The following is a 14,541-nucleotide window of genomic DNA, read 5'->3' as shown; positions in this document are numbered from 1 at the left end:
GGGAAGGTGGAGCGATTTATTGAAACATCCGCAAATATATATGAAATCAAAGTAAATAAGGCAAAAACTGAACAATTTGTGTGTCCAGTTATTCTTCTACACAGACTGAACTCGTTTTTGTAATTTCTTCATGTGATTATCCCTAGGTCCAGATTAAAACACAGAGAACGGGCATTTGCTGTGGCTGCCCCCAAACTTTGGAATACATTGCTTTTGCATATCAGATCCTCCTCAACACTGGATACTAAGTCATCTAAAGACCCATTTTTATTCTCTGACTTTTGATTCATCATGAGTTTGTTACTATTATACGTTATGATTTTATTCACTTTTTAAATGATTTTCTCTTCTAAAACACTATTCTGTTTTTTTTATGTTTATTGACTTGCCCATTGTATTGTACAGTACTTTGGTCAACACCTGTTGTTTTAAGTGCTATATAAGTAAATTTGAACTTGAACTTCACAAAGTGTTCTCCGGGTATCCTCAAAGATATCCAAAGCTTTTCTTTGGATGGATGCCTTTTGTTTCATTCTCAGTCAAGATGATAACACACAACTTCAATAATGTTGAGGTCTGGGCTCTAAGGAGGCCAATTTCATGACTGATGACGTTTTTACTGCACTGGCAGTGCGTTTAGGGTGATTATCATGCCCCCCCCCCCAAAAAAAAAAGAAAAAAAGAAAAAGAAAAAAGAAGACACTGGCAACAAAATAAAAGTCTGGCTCCTTTAAAGCAAAACTATGTTTAAACGAGAGGTGGATCAAACCTGCACTGTACTGTATTATATGTCTTACAATTCAGTTAAGAAAGCACCAAGAGCACACGTCACAGTTTTGCTTGTTAACTCAACACTTTCCTTGAAGAATAAAAACAGCGAACCCCTGAAAACAAGAAAGAACTATTTATTATTTTCCAGAATTCAAAAAGTGTACAAAAGTATGTTGGATAAGTACCAACATGTCCTTTTTTCTTCTTTTTTTTTTTAATGAAGTGCTCTGACGTTGTTTATGAATGATCACTGTCGCATGGTGTCCACGGTTAAGCATCCCAAACAACAATCAAATGCAGATAAATCTGAGTTAAGTGTCTCTGTAAAGCCTTTGGTCCCAATGGGAGCAGATGACCATGACGTTTATGGAAGGGGATTTAGTTGTGGGAAGCCTCCTGCATGATGACTGAACACAGACTCAACAGCTGCAGGTACTCGTCTGCACCATCTGACAGACACTTGCACACAACCTGAACCAGAGAAAAACAAACAGATCGAGTCATTAAAAAAAGGATTTAACTTCTACATTTATTCCGACTTACTATTGTAGCTGCAAAAAAAACAGCACCGTATTATATGACTTACTGCCATCTTCTCTGTGATAGTCGACTTCTGCTTGTCACTCAGGTCCTGCTCTATGACACACTCATGAAGCTGTGTCAAGATCTGTGTGGCTGCATAGCCTTCATCCACCATGTTCTGACAGAGAAGATGATTAAAGATTGATTGCCATACCTTTTATTTTGTGCTTAACTACCTATTTCAGGCTATTAGAACACTTACCCTGACTGCTACCTCCAGTTTCTCAAATGTTCCTCTGAAGCAGATCTGGAGCAGGTTGTCAATCATCTTGTCAGGTACAACCTAACAGAGAGCAGAAGCAAGATCTCAGATGAGAAAGACATTCTAACTACAGTTAATAATCATTTCTTGCAGTCTACTGTGATACAAATGAAGTCCAGCTCACCCCTGCTATTTCAATAACAGCACAATCAGTGATTTCCTTGTCGACATTGAGGCGTGCAGCACTTTGCAAAAATGTGATGGCTTTCCGCAGGTCGCCTTCAGACACCCGCACCAAGGCTGCTATACTCTGGATTAGGAAAGACAGTTATCAGACTCCACCAGCTATGCAAAGAAAGCAGTTGCAGTTCTGCTATATCTCCACTCACATGTTATGCAGCACATAGATGTCACTCAAATCAGACTTTTTCAACAGCGAATACATTTCTGACCATGGATGGATTACCACCTGGGAAAGGTGGGCACAGGACCAGGGACAGTGGTGGAGGAACACCGCCAGTATTACCAGACCAAACACAGTAAAATGGAAATGGAAACTGGCTGTGCCCTCAGGCATCTGAATTACATTAGCCATTTTTTTAACATATCATACAGTTAAGAATATTCAACACTTCCTGCCTGTCACTGAGAACTCTTCTGCCTTGTGCTATTGTGCTTACGACGGGAGCAGGCCACACATACCGGTACTCTTCACAAATGTAGAGAAGTCTGCAGTCATGATAATCCATCTATTTATGTTACAATCAAAATTTTAGGCAGGAACATTCCTGCGTAACATTCCCTGTATCTAAAATACTTTACAGGCCACTAACAACTCCAACATCATTGTGAAGTTTGCGGACGACACTACAGTGGTGGGTCTTATCACCAACAGTGATGAGACGGCTTACAGGGAGGAGGTCAGCGCCCTGACCCACTGGTGTCAAGACAACCATCTCACCCTCAACGTCGCAAAGACAAAGGAGTTGATAGTGGACTTCCGGAGGTGCAGAGAAGTACACACCCCCATCACCATCAACGGCGCTGCTGTGGAGAGAGTGAGCAGCTTCCGGTTCCTTGGTGTACATCTGGCTGAGGATCTTACGTGGTCAGTACACACAAACAAAACAGTGAAGAAGGCGCAGCAGCGCCTCTTCTTTCTCAGGAGACTGAAAAGATTCGGCATGAGCCCCCGCATCCTCAGGACCTTCTATCACTGTGCCATTGAGAGCATCCTCACTGGATGCATCACCACCTGGTATGGCAACAGCACCGCCTACAACTGCAAAGCTCTCCAGCGAGTAGTGCGGTGCTCTGAACGGATAATTGGAGGTGAGCTTCCCTCCCTCCAAGACATCTACAGGAAGCGCTGCCTGAGGAAAGCGGGGAGGATCATCAAGGACTCCAGTCACCCCAGCCATAAACTGTTCAGACTACTTCCATCAGGAAGGAGGTTCTGCAGCATCCGGTCCCGTACCAGCAGACTGAGAGACAGCTTCTTCCACCAGGCCATCAGACTGCTGAACACGTCATAGACACCTCACCTTCACTACTGGAACTTCAACATTATGCACTCCATACTGTATATAAATGCCACTGTTTTGCACATGTCTCACTCTGTATATTTTATTTTATATATTTTATTTATTGTTTACTCTATTTAACTTGTAAAATATGTGTACACACACACACACGTAGAAAAATATTTAGTATACACATCCAGAAATGCATATAATATTATATATTGTACATATATTTATTAGTTTCAGATGTAGCCATTCTTGTATTTTGCTTGTTTACATTATTGTATTTTGCACAACTCTGTTGCTTGTGAAGCTCGCACACAAGAATTTCACTCACATGTGCTGTACCAATGTACCTGCACATGTGATGTGACAATAAAAGTGATTTGATTTGATTTTGATTTGATTTGAGGTAAGCAAAAATGTTTATACTTTACAAAAACCATCTCTTCACACACTTTGCGTTCTTTTTTTATTTGAAAATGCAGCACCAGCAAAGGATGTTAATAATCATCTACTAATACAATTAAATCAAATGTATAGAAATGGATCATGTAGAATGACTGTAGTATGTGCTTCGACCAGTAGGTGGAGCCTCTTATTGCTTAATGAAATTGAGTGACAGTGCATTGAATTGTAAATTGACTGATGTACATATCACTTTTCTGCTCATGCTACTGAACACTGCAAACTTAAACCCCAGTTAGTTGTACAGGGGCTGATGTCTGCTACACCTAAAAAAGGCAACTGCAACAATCCCCTGTTTTAAACATTAAATATTAAAAAATAAACAGCTGTTTGCTCATATACATTTGTGGACAGGCTTAACAGCCGAGCAGTTAAACAAACAGGAAAATGGGAGTTGTCTTGTTTTTTGTTTGTTTTTTGGCCTCTGCAATCAAATCACAAGAAAGCTGGCTGGACTCAACTGGGAGTCTGCACCAAGGACAAAAACAAGACAAATAAGGATTGATTTGAATGGTGATTCATGCAAAGTTACTTCAGTAATGTCCAAGAACAAAAATACAGGGCTGGAAGTGAGTTTAATACAGTGAGCACGACACAAATTACTTGGGTATTTAAAACCTTGACTTTCTGTTGAGTCTGTTATGGGGAGGATGTGTGCAGATTTATCTTAAAATACTGGTGGTGCCAGGGTCAGACTCAATCTAACATTAACAAAGTTAAAAGATACAGCTCATCGTTCTGAGTTGAGCTCCTTACTAAACCCTGATTTGTACTTCTGTGTAAAAAAAACAAAAACAAAAAAACATTCAATATGTATTTGTGGATGAGTAAAATAAATGTGTTGAAACTATACTTGTACTGGTCAACTATTTAATTATTTTTGACATTTTGTAGAAGGACTAAAATGTCACATATCCTCATAGCAGTCTCCAAAAAGACCTAAAAAGTGTACAACTGATCATCTTTAAACCTGCAGATACGGTCACTGCTGAAGATTACAGCTTCATTAGTAATAAAAGGAAAGAGCAGACTTTCTTTTATGTGTTACATGAATCGTTTTCTTTTTGTGTGCTGCTTTTGTAAAGAAAAAAAAACCATAAAACATTTAGCAGCACCCACTGGTAGGATTATTATGTCTGGTAATTTCTTTTACACTCTCCTTTTAAGTCAGCCTCTCAGTTAAAATCAAAGAGCACTTTCAAATAATTTTTACGAGGCATTTTTCCCCATGTATCAAGCAATTAAAAAATGAACCTACACTAGAAGTGCGTAAGACATCTTAGAAATTTCTCACAGGTCTACATTACACTATCTGGTCTTTAAATCTGATGTCATTAGCCATGTCTGGGCCCAAACTCCGCTTAAGGTCACAGTCAAACGATCGCTGCTGCATCACTGAGGATTGAAAACTGTCTAAATTCTTTCATCTGTAATAAAATGATCAGTGTTGCTGCTTTACCAGGTGTAACAATTAAGTTTAACATCCAGGCATCCATGAAAACAGAATTTATGAAATTTAACACTGTTAGAAGTTAGCAGGAAGTTAGCTCGCTAGTTTCCACTTAAATATAATATACCATGTTCTGACAGAGATTTCTGAAAAAAATTAAGATGTACAGCTCTGCTATCACTTCCGACATAAATGAAGACAGAAAACTAAACAGCAGTGACGTTTATAGGGTTACTGAAATTTGGCTAGCTGGTATATAATGATGTGCTACATGATCGCTAGCGACACAGCTATGTTAGCATAAACACAGATAGGCTGGAGGACGAACGCTAACTTTTTTCCACTCAATAAAAGTTAACGCGAGGGTTCCCGAAGGTTAGGGACAAATGCAACCGCATGGCAGGATGCTGTAAAAGGACCAAACTTCAGTCAGGAGAACGACTGATATAATCCATCCAAAATACCAGGTTAGTCATTAATATACTGCTGCATGGGCTCGGCTGTAGTTACATCGTAAGGTTTCAAAACCTGACGCTTTAAAATGAATAGTGGTAATAAAAACAGAAAGGCCGACCACTGTGATCACTGACTGTTTTTAGGGGCTTGTTGAGATTAAATAGAACAAGATACAAAGCATTAAAACGTGTTAAAAACACAAAAGCCTTATTAAACGCTGAGTCGTTTGGGCCCAGAAGCAGGATTCATCACGTCATCACTTGAAGACCGGATAGCAGCACAATCATTTTCTTTCTTCCTACCTCTTTGGTGTACTTGAGGTTCTCCTTTTTGCATATCTCTAGTAGACGTTCTTCCTGGATCTGATTGGCTAGAGGTTTGAAGCGAAACTTGGAACATCGAGAAGTCAGAGGCTCAATAATCCTAGAAAACACACAGACATACAAGCAGGATTACAATAACTGTGTTAACTGTGTGTTTAATTGATTCTGAGCAACAACCCACAGCAGACCTGCTTATATAGTTACAGATGAGACAAAACCGAGTTGTGCGAGACTCCTTCTCCATGGTCCGTCTGAGAGCAGCTTGAGCTGGCGCTGTCATGGAATCGGCCTCATCCAGTATGATGATCTTAAAAGGAGGACACGACTTCCCGCTGCAAATGTAGCAAAATAGTGAAAGTTTCAACATTAGTTTGGACTTTACTGACAGAGACTTTGGTACTTTATTTCAATAATTATTCCAAAAGCTGTTCTGTCTGTAAACTGAGTTATCATCAGAGCACTGCTGGCACCACTGAAATGTGCTTTATGACGCACAGTCACTTTACCTTTATAGCCAAAAATATTTGCATGTTTTAAAGGAAAACTGTACATACAGGAACTTATTCCTTCAGTTTGTGATTGGCTCTACAATTAGAGGATGACGTCTGATGTATGCAGAGCTGAAAACAATCCCAGTTTGCCTTTTAATTCACATTTACCAATTTATAAATGTGAGTAACCTCGTACAAAAAAAACCCAAAACAAAAAATAAGTCTAGCTGTTTTCTTATTATCACAAACTGTAAAATGCTGACTCACTCTGGGCGTGTCCCGGCAACAGTGAGCTGAGCAAAGTTTTTGACTTTATCTCTGACGACCTGGATGCCTCTTTCATCTGAGGCATTGAGCTCCAGCACCCTCTGCCTGTACAGTTCTGGACTGAAAACAGAGACATGAGTCAAATATGAGCAGGAACAGTGCAAAGAAAAAAGGAGAGAGATCAACAAAGGTTTAAAAACTATGATGAAGAAATGACTGATGTGAAATCTCTTATCAAATACCACACATACAGTTTACCCACCCATAAAGTTCTCTGGCAGCAGCTAAGATGGTAGAGGTCTTTCCTGTTCCAGGAGGGCCATAGAAGAGCAAGTTGGGAAGCTGCAATTTAAACACAGATCCAATGATACTGTGCCTTTATGGCCTTGCAGAATGTGCAAAATGAGCACAAGTACAACCCGAATACAAAAATATTGGAAATAACCATGTTTATACTGTATAACAACACACTGCTACATTGTGACAAAGCAATCTGACACAAGTTCGAAAACATTCTTACAGTATACGTGGTACATGCACGAGAACAAAAACACACTCATCTCCTATCAGGTGATGGGAAGTCTGCTGACTAAAGTTGTCTGTCAGATAAGAGAAATGTTTACTGTCCACTTCCACCCAAAACAACCCTCCACATTATGATCTTGAAAGGCTCTGTTCTGAATCACAAGATTAAAGGGACCAAAAACCAGAGTGTATGGCATTTTCATTGTCATCAACAAACCAAATGCAGTAATGCAGCCAAGGCTATAACCCCCCCCCCCCCCCCCCAAAAAAAAAAAACCAACCAAATGTTACTTACATCTGCTCCTTCCAGAGACTTCTTCAACACTGCTACAACCTCCTCCTGAAAGGCCACCTCATCAACACACTTTGGCCTGCTGGAGTTCATTGAAGAAAGAGGAAAAAAAAAAAAAAACTGGTTTGAGTACCTCACAAGCTTCAATATCAGCACAGGCTACAGATTATATATAGACTCCAGAGAACTGTGCAACAACAAAACAGAAGCACTTTTAACCGCATCACCGTGAAATATTTGTTCAATTTAAGCATCTGAAAGTCAATAATATGACTCACTATCCATTACATTTCACATTGTCTTGCCTCTAAAATGACAAACATGACCTTATATCATAATTTAGGTGATAATTGTGTGTTAAACAAAAGTTTCACAAAAATATGACTTTAGATTATTTTATTGTCATTAGTCAACATATCGCAGAAGCACTGCTGAACAAAATTACAAAAAGAGAAGAACACAAAAAAAAAAAAAAATCACAACGACCGAACCAGGTTAAAAATACTGTAGTGTAACTATCTATTACACAATAACTGATAGAATAAAATATATTAGGATGATAGTGCACTGCATAAGAATATTAAATAAATATATACATAATAAATAATACATTTGTGAAATAATGGCAGTCAGTTAAAAGGACCAGAAATTCTTGTAAAGATGGGAAAGGAAAAAACAAAACAATGTACGTCCAACTGTTTTATTTGTAGCTCTGTGGTCACCCTCCAATGCACTTACATGCAAACTATGTGTTCCATGTTTGGGGGATTTAATAATCATTTTGAGTCAAGAAACAATCCTGAATTTCACTGTGACATCAAAAGATGATCAAAATGTAAAAATGAGACACATGACGCTATTATTCATTATGCATTTTACAGATTAAACATTTCTGTAAATCAACCCCAAGACTAAAAAAACAAAACAAAAAAATGTTGGATTTTTATGGCAATACTGAACAGTCCCCCGGTTAAAAGGCGGTTAAAAGTTTTGTCCTGAAGGATTCTTGAGATTCCTGTAACTCTGTATAGTTAATCAGATGTAGTGTACAGTACACCTTTGTGGGTCATACTTACTACTTTTCTACCCAAGGAACAGCCTTGGCTTTCTTCTCTGCACTGGGTCCAGCCACTGCCTTATCTTTCTGAGGCCTGGCTGCCTGACCTGTTGCTCCTTTCAAAAATGCTTGCATGACTCTTCTTTATTCTGTTAAAATGAACATACAAAATGCACACACTATAATTATTATATCATAATTATACAGAGGTAGGGTAGGTTGTAACAATATTTTGGAAACAAAGATAAAACAAATGTCCAGCACTGTGCAGAATTCCATCCTGTACCATGATGTCCACATGTAGCTGCCTTGTTTAATCAAGCTATTCTCGTGAAAGCTGCAATATTCAAAGACATGTCACCTAACAAGTAAACCATAACATGCCAGAATAATTGAAATCCAAATTATCAAGCCAATTATGAGCTACATCATATATGCACCCCTTATTTCTAATCCTGTTCATTCAAGTAACTTTCAAGAAAATGAAAGCATCTTTAGCTCCACCTCCAGCTCAGCCTGCTGTCTTTTTGTTAGTGTCACCATCTCCCAACCATTGATTACGGAGTAGTGTTGGAGACAAAGTTAGAGAGGGAGCCAAGTTAATCAAACAAACAAAACCAAAAGAAAGAAACAAAAAAAGCAACATTTTACAACTTCAACCTAAAGCGCTCCATCTATGCAAGATAGCATGGGTGCTGTGTAGGAGTAAAGTCAGTTTCAGTCCACTTCTGGCAGTTTGGCAGTTTGGACAAGTGCAGAGACAGTGGATATTTAGGACAAAGGATGCTGAATATGGAGCTAGCGGAAAGGAGGAAACAAGGAAGAACACAGATAATAATAATGGATTGGATTTATATAGCGCTTTTCAAGGCACCCAAAGCGCTTTACAATACCACTATTCATTCACTCTCACACACTGGTGGAGGCAAGCTACAGTTGTAGCCACAGCTGCCCTGGGGCAGACTGACAGAAGCGAGGCTGCCATATCGCGCCATCGGCCCCTCTGGCCAACACCAGTAGGCAAGTAGGGTAAAGTGTCTTGCCCAACGACCAGAACAGAGAGCCCAGGGATCGAACCGGCGACCTTCCGGTTACAGATGCGATTTCCAACCCCCTGAGCCACGGTCGCCCGGAGAAGGTTCATTGACGTAGTGTGGGAGGACATGCAGAGTTGAAGTGACAGAGAAGGATGCTAGGAGGCACACTGTGGCGACCCCTAAACAGTGCAGCCAAAAGAAGAGGCACGCCTCAGAAAGATCGCTCTGTTGTACTGAAAGATTTGCTACAAGTCTTTTTAGACCCGGTATGCACAAGTATGAGTTAACAGATCGTTTAAAGAATGGTTGAACGACTGGAGAAAAAGACATAACAATCATTAATCGTTAACGTCAAGCCTTATTTCATTCGTTGGACAGTAAACGTTAAAATTTGACATCATAACGTTGGGATGCAAGAGCGGCACTTAAGAAATTTAACATCACAACAGACAGAACTGTATTCATTATGTAGCTCGCTAATGAGAAAGTGAAGTTAGTGGTTTACTTTGAACAGCAGAGACAGCTTGACCCAGACATCACTGGTGTGTAGCCCATGTTAGCTGCGGTTAGTAAACACTTAAAGAAATATTTCCACGCCGTCTTCTTGAACATTAAATGGCATTTGGCACTGTTTTTAGCATCATAGCACAACTTATCATGGAAGCTAACGAGGCTAGGTGAGTTAGCCACTGTGCTTACTATGAGCTAATAACATTAGCCCCGTTGTTAGCTCCAAAGGGCCGCCTTGTGTCTTTTTTCATAAACATGGACCGCTTTAGAAGTCTTACCTAGGGCGGAGTGAATGAATATCTAAAACTCCAATAGTAGTAATAATAATTCTGGCAGCTGGCTCGACCCCTGTCTGCTTAACTCCGTGTCCTCAACAACGTCAGTAAGTCTTCCCGCGCTAGCGGCCGAAAACACTTCCGTCGACGTTATTGTGTACCTTCCAATCATATGGTGCGGACGCCGCTCGTTTCCTTAGTCACGTCTCCTCCCATCCCTTTCTCCTTTTGGGGGAGAGGGGCTTTTTTTGTCTCCTTTTCATTCTATATCCTTCATAATTTCCCGTTATTTTCGTTTGGTTTGTTAATACGCAATATTTCCGCTTATATTCTAAACTGTTAAATTTTAGACAAATAAACAAATAAATAATCCGATAGTTTAGATTTAATGATTTCATCTGACAAAAACAAACACTGTGTAGTCATGTTCCTAAGAAATACAGGATTATGTGCTTTGTTTTGTCAGCCAGTTGATGGGCCATTGATCTTGGCTGTTTCTGTTGTACAGCCTGTGATTGCCTGCAGAGAGAAGATGAATGAGTAGCAAGAGCACAGATGTCTCTGGCTAATAGACAGTCCCAGGAGCATACAGGGCCATGGAGAGATGCTAGAGCCCCTTACATTGTTTGGTTCTGGCAAAATGTGGAGCTGGATTAGCAGAGCGGCTTTAGTAGCACCGAATGACTATGTGAAGTGAAAGCGTAAATGATTTGTTTTGTTCGTGCTCTTGCGTGATGAGTCGTGTGAGTTATTTAATTTAACACGGTCTTTTTGATGGCTAAATATGTAGGGTTTTAAAAATGTTTTATGTTATTTTCCCACATATTTAACAAAAACAGAATATATATATATTTTTTATAATGTTTAATTTGATAATCATTGTGTGTTCCTGGGGCTCCACTCCTCTTACAGTCCAGCTCCAGGCACCAGGATTTCTCTCTTGGACCTATTAACCTCCACCCCACCCTCAGCCAGCTCTGTGTCTCTCCCTCCGCCCTGCAGGCAGGTGAAGCAGCCTTCTGATTCGTTTTCCTTCTGTGTGACTCAGCTTCTTTATGAGAGCAAATAGAGCATCATCAAAGCAGCAGCACCACTGATTTCCTGCCCATCAAGCTTGAGGAGTTTCCCTTTCAATGGAGTTGACTCAACTATCTCCCCTGGCTGAGGAGCATTCTGTCTTTTCCTAGGTTAGAGGTGCTGTAAATATTTACTTTTGTTCTATGAGGATTTTTCTGGTTTTCAGTTGGGGCTTGGAGCATCATGACAAGGAACGGTTGGCTCTATTCGTGTCTGGATGGCTGATCAATAATTGGATGTTTTTACTTACAAATTTTCTGAAAATGCAGTTTTATTTTTTACTATTGGCACAGTTTTCTGACTGATAGGGTGACAAACAAATTGCCTCTTTTGTTGTCTTTCCGCTTGACTTGTTCTGGCTTTTATTGTTTAATTGCTTAACAGTTACCTTGCCATTGTTTTTTACTGAACACTGACTGGCAGATTATCTTGCTCACCGTTCAATTGACTAAGCTATTTTATTTTCTATTCTATCAACCCCAAATGGGTTTTTTTTTGTTACTTTATATGTGCCTTACTAGCAGCGTGGTTATTTTATACGTAGACTTACTATTTAGCTAAGTGGCTGGGAGTGGCATCAACATTATCATTATCCCCAGGCTTTGTGGCTGTCTGTGATGGTGATAAATGTGAGGAAGGACTTGGAATAAGAGTATAAATAAGAATCAACATATATGAGGGGAAGAAAGGGAGACACAAATCTCAGGGGAGAAAATTGGATTAGGGAGCAAAAGCAGGGGAGACTGTCTGGGGTGGAAGGGTGACGAGAGGAGGTGTGGCAGCAGAGAGAGAGAGTGAGACGAAGAGAGATCAAGAGAAGAGTGGATGCAACCCACACCCTGAGATGCTGTGCTGGCTGAGAGAGGACGAGATGTCGGTTCAGGAGCTGCTACAGAGGGTCGAGTGTGTCATCACTCATGTCGGTAAGTCATCGTATATCTTCTCAGTTTCCCCCCTTTGTCTGTCTGTTCATGTTTCACTCTCAGGTGGATTAATTAGAATAAGAGGAGCGGATGTTTTAAACGGTATCCTCTCATGGGAAATTCTAAGGAGAGCCCGCCTCTTGGAATATACCCTCGTTGTGGTGAAAGATCTTCATCTATAAATCTTTGACTTGTGATTAGGAAGTAGGGCAAATGAAATGGAGGCAGGGAATTTCCATCCTCTCATCAGGACCACTGAGTGAAGAGGGATGCGATGGGCAATAAGGAACATGTGCCAAAGAGTGTAGCAGAGAAGTCATTGGGTTCAGTTGTGATTTTCAGCAGCAATCAACATTTTTTTTAATTGATTTTTCATTTCATTCTCATTTTCACTGGCATACATTAACTGTTTCCTTTGATGCGAGTAAATATTACTGAGACCAGGATCTTATTTTCTTGTTTTAATATGAATAATGATGATACATATTCAGTCTTCCATTGATATTGTCCATTTAAGTTTCTGTCTTGTTACCTTTACTCAGTTTTTTCATTGTGCCTTTTATTTCCAGCTCTCCTCTTTGCCCTTCTCTCATAGTAATCACTTCTTTTCCATCCCGAGTTCGTCCTTTCTCTCCCCTCTGTGTGTCCTTCATTCTGCCTTCCATGTAGTTCAGTCCACTCAAACCTTTTTTTCTCCTTGCACTTTTCTCCTCATTCATCCATCATTTTTCATCCTCCTTCTCTCTAATTCCGCATCCGGGTTGTTTCTGGTGTGGAAGTAGGTTAATGTGCCACGCTGGAGACGGTTGCATTGCACAGTATTCTCCATTGCTGCACTGCCTGCACTGCACAGTAGCTAAGAGAATGATGGGTAGGGGGGCGGAGGGCAGCCTGTGAAGAGTGTTACTATGGAAACTGGCTCTGAATTAATTTACTGGAAATCATGCTCGCTCAGTATGCTGCCACCAGTGTTTGCAGCACAGATGATTCTGTAAAGGTGTTAATTTAACTGGATATTGTTATATTCTTCACCTGTTTTTAAAAGATTACTTGTTATACCCATTATATAATTGAGAAACTACTGATATTGGTCTCATGCTAACCTGAGTGTAACTTAATTTTAAGTCTGCACTCTGAAGTTAATTGATTTACAGTAGTGTGACTTGTTTCAGTCCAAAAAAGAATGACACGAAACTACAATATGACTCTGTGAACTGATTTATGTCTGCACATCATTAATACACAGACCCAACCATCAATGATCTGTCTATGCAGCTAATTTGTCATTAATAAAATTTGTGCATTATTATTATTTTTTGTTACTTCAGGCCTTTCAGTTCGGTCTTAAAGTTATACATTACTAAAATTTCATAACAAATATTGGATGTCCAGTTAAAGGCCTCTCTCTGTGATTGATGATTACAATTAACCTTAACCCCACTTTTTAGAGGCAAATAAAAGGAATATATATTTTTTTCAAAACAACAAAAACTGCATAGATTCACTCCAAGTACTCCAGTTTTCTCCGATGTGTGTTAGGTTAATCAGTGATTCTAAATTGACAAAAGTGTGAATGTGAGTGTGAATAATTGCCTGTCTATCCGTGTTAGCTTTGCGATGGATGACCAGTATCAGTATGTGTCCAGTGAAAGCTCAGATGGGCTCCAGTCAAAGGCTGCAGTTTAACAGTCAGTTTACTTAAGAAGGTTCCTAATTGAGTGACGTGAAGCTGGAAGCATCTGTGTGAGAACGATAATAAGAGCTGGATGAATTCTCTAATTAAGTAAATGTGCTGCATTGCTTCATGTATGGTCCCCTTTAGCACTGGATACATTGAACCATCCTTTATGAAAGGTGAGAAAATATTGCTCTCCCACAATTCAAATATGCATTAACAGCTCATGAAAACAAACTTTTAACATTACACTCAAGCTACACAGATTATCATGCAAATTACTGCAGTTTTTTTCTTTTTCATACTGCAACTGCCTAATATGCATTTATACTTCTTTCAATAATTTGTTTAACTGACAACTAAATGAGGATTGTGCTACTTAACAAAATTACTTGGGAGATGCTGAAGCTTTAATAAAGGCAAGACTTAAAGTGAATCACCTCTTCAGCGGGAAGGGAAAGTATGAGTCGATTGCTGAATGAGGCAATTTTTCCTAATACAGCTTTTCACTGTTACGACTGGTAGGCTGCTATATTCCAGTGTTGCATAAAAAGCATGTTATCTAAGATGCACCTTTTTGGAATTCATCTACAGGACTCTGTAGTTTCACCACAGCAGGCCCATGTTAATAAATGCA

At 39.7% G+C, this 14,541-nt stretch overlaps 2 protein-coding genes across 6 annotated transcripts in view; one reads left to right on the top strand and one right to left on the bottom strand.

Moving 5' to 3' along the window:
• Nucleotides 1-889: 889 nt before the first annotated feature.
• On the bottom strand, nucleotides 890-10,378 carry rfc4 (replication factor C (activator 1) 4). The gene is made up of 11 exons (XM_085398786.1): nucleotides 10,233-10,378; nucleotides 8,427-8,556; nucleotides 7,354-7,432; nucleotides 6,796-6,875; nucleotides 6,534-6,653; nucleotides 5,964-6,107; nucleotides 5,755-5,875; nucleotides 1,740-1,865; nucleotides 1,556-1,636; nucleotides 1,358-1,471; nucleotides 890-1,242 (listed from the first exon to the last, which is right to left on the bottom strand). The coding sequence occupies exons 2-11, from the start codon at nucleotides 8,540-8,542 to the stop codon at nucleotides 1,150-1,152; spliced, it is 1,074 nt and encodes a 357-aa protein (XP_085254912.1). The 5' UTR covers nucleotides 8,543-8,556; nucleotides 10,233-10,378; the 3' UTR covers nucleotides 890-1,149.
• A 713-nt stretch (nucleotides 10,379-11,091) lies between these two features.
• The window catches only part of mcf2l2 (MCF.2 cell line derived transforming sequence-like 2), a 113,304-nt gene continuing 109,854 nt past the window's right edge, over nucleotides 11,092-14,541 (top strand). Inside the window, exon 1 of one of the 5 annotated variants that reach the window (XM_085399089.1) lies at nucleotides 11,092-12,229. In XM_085399089.1, the coding sequence (XP_085255215.1) occupies nucleotides 12,151-12,229 (79 nt within the window). In that variant the 5' untranslated portion in view covers nucleotides 11,092-12,150. The remainder of the gene's footprint in view (nucleotides 12,230-14,541) is intronic. The other 4 variants (XM_085399090.1, XM_085399094.1, XM_085399093.1 and 1 more) reach the window with 4 other exon arrangements.

This window comes from Rhamphochromis longiceps, linkage group LG23 (genome assembly GCF_057381845.1).
Source record: "Rhamphochromis longiceps isolate RC_006_pf linkage group LG23, R_longiceps_female_GT1.1, whole genome shotgun sequence".
Lineage (NCBI taxonomy): Eukaryota > Metazoa > Chordata > Actinopteri > Cichliformes > Cichlidae > Rhamphochromis > Rhamphochromis longiceps.
The sequence above is the reverse complement of the archived record's forward strand: the minus strand, read 5'-3'. Positions and strand labels throughout refer to the sequence as shown.

Excerpts from the sequence above, each read along its gene's own strand:
- rfc4 (XM_085398786.1), bottom strand. The coding sequence starts at position 8,542 with ATGCAAGCATTTTTGAAAGGAGCAACAGGTCAGGCAGCCAGGCCTCAG. Across the intron at positions 6,108-6,533 it reads GTTGCCGGGACACGCCCAGA|CGGGAAGTCGTGTCCTCCTT; the intron begins GTGAGTCAGCAT and ends CTACATTTGCAG. Across the intron at positions 1,866-5,754 it reads ACCTCAAGTACACCAAAGAG|AGTATAGCAGCCTTGGTGCG; the intron begins GTAGGAAGAAAG and ends TTCCTAATCCAG.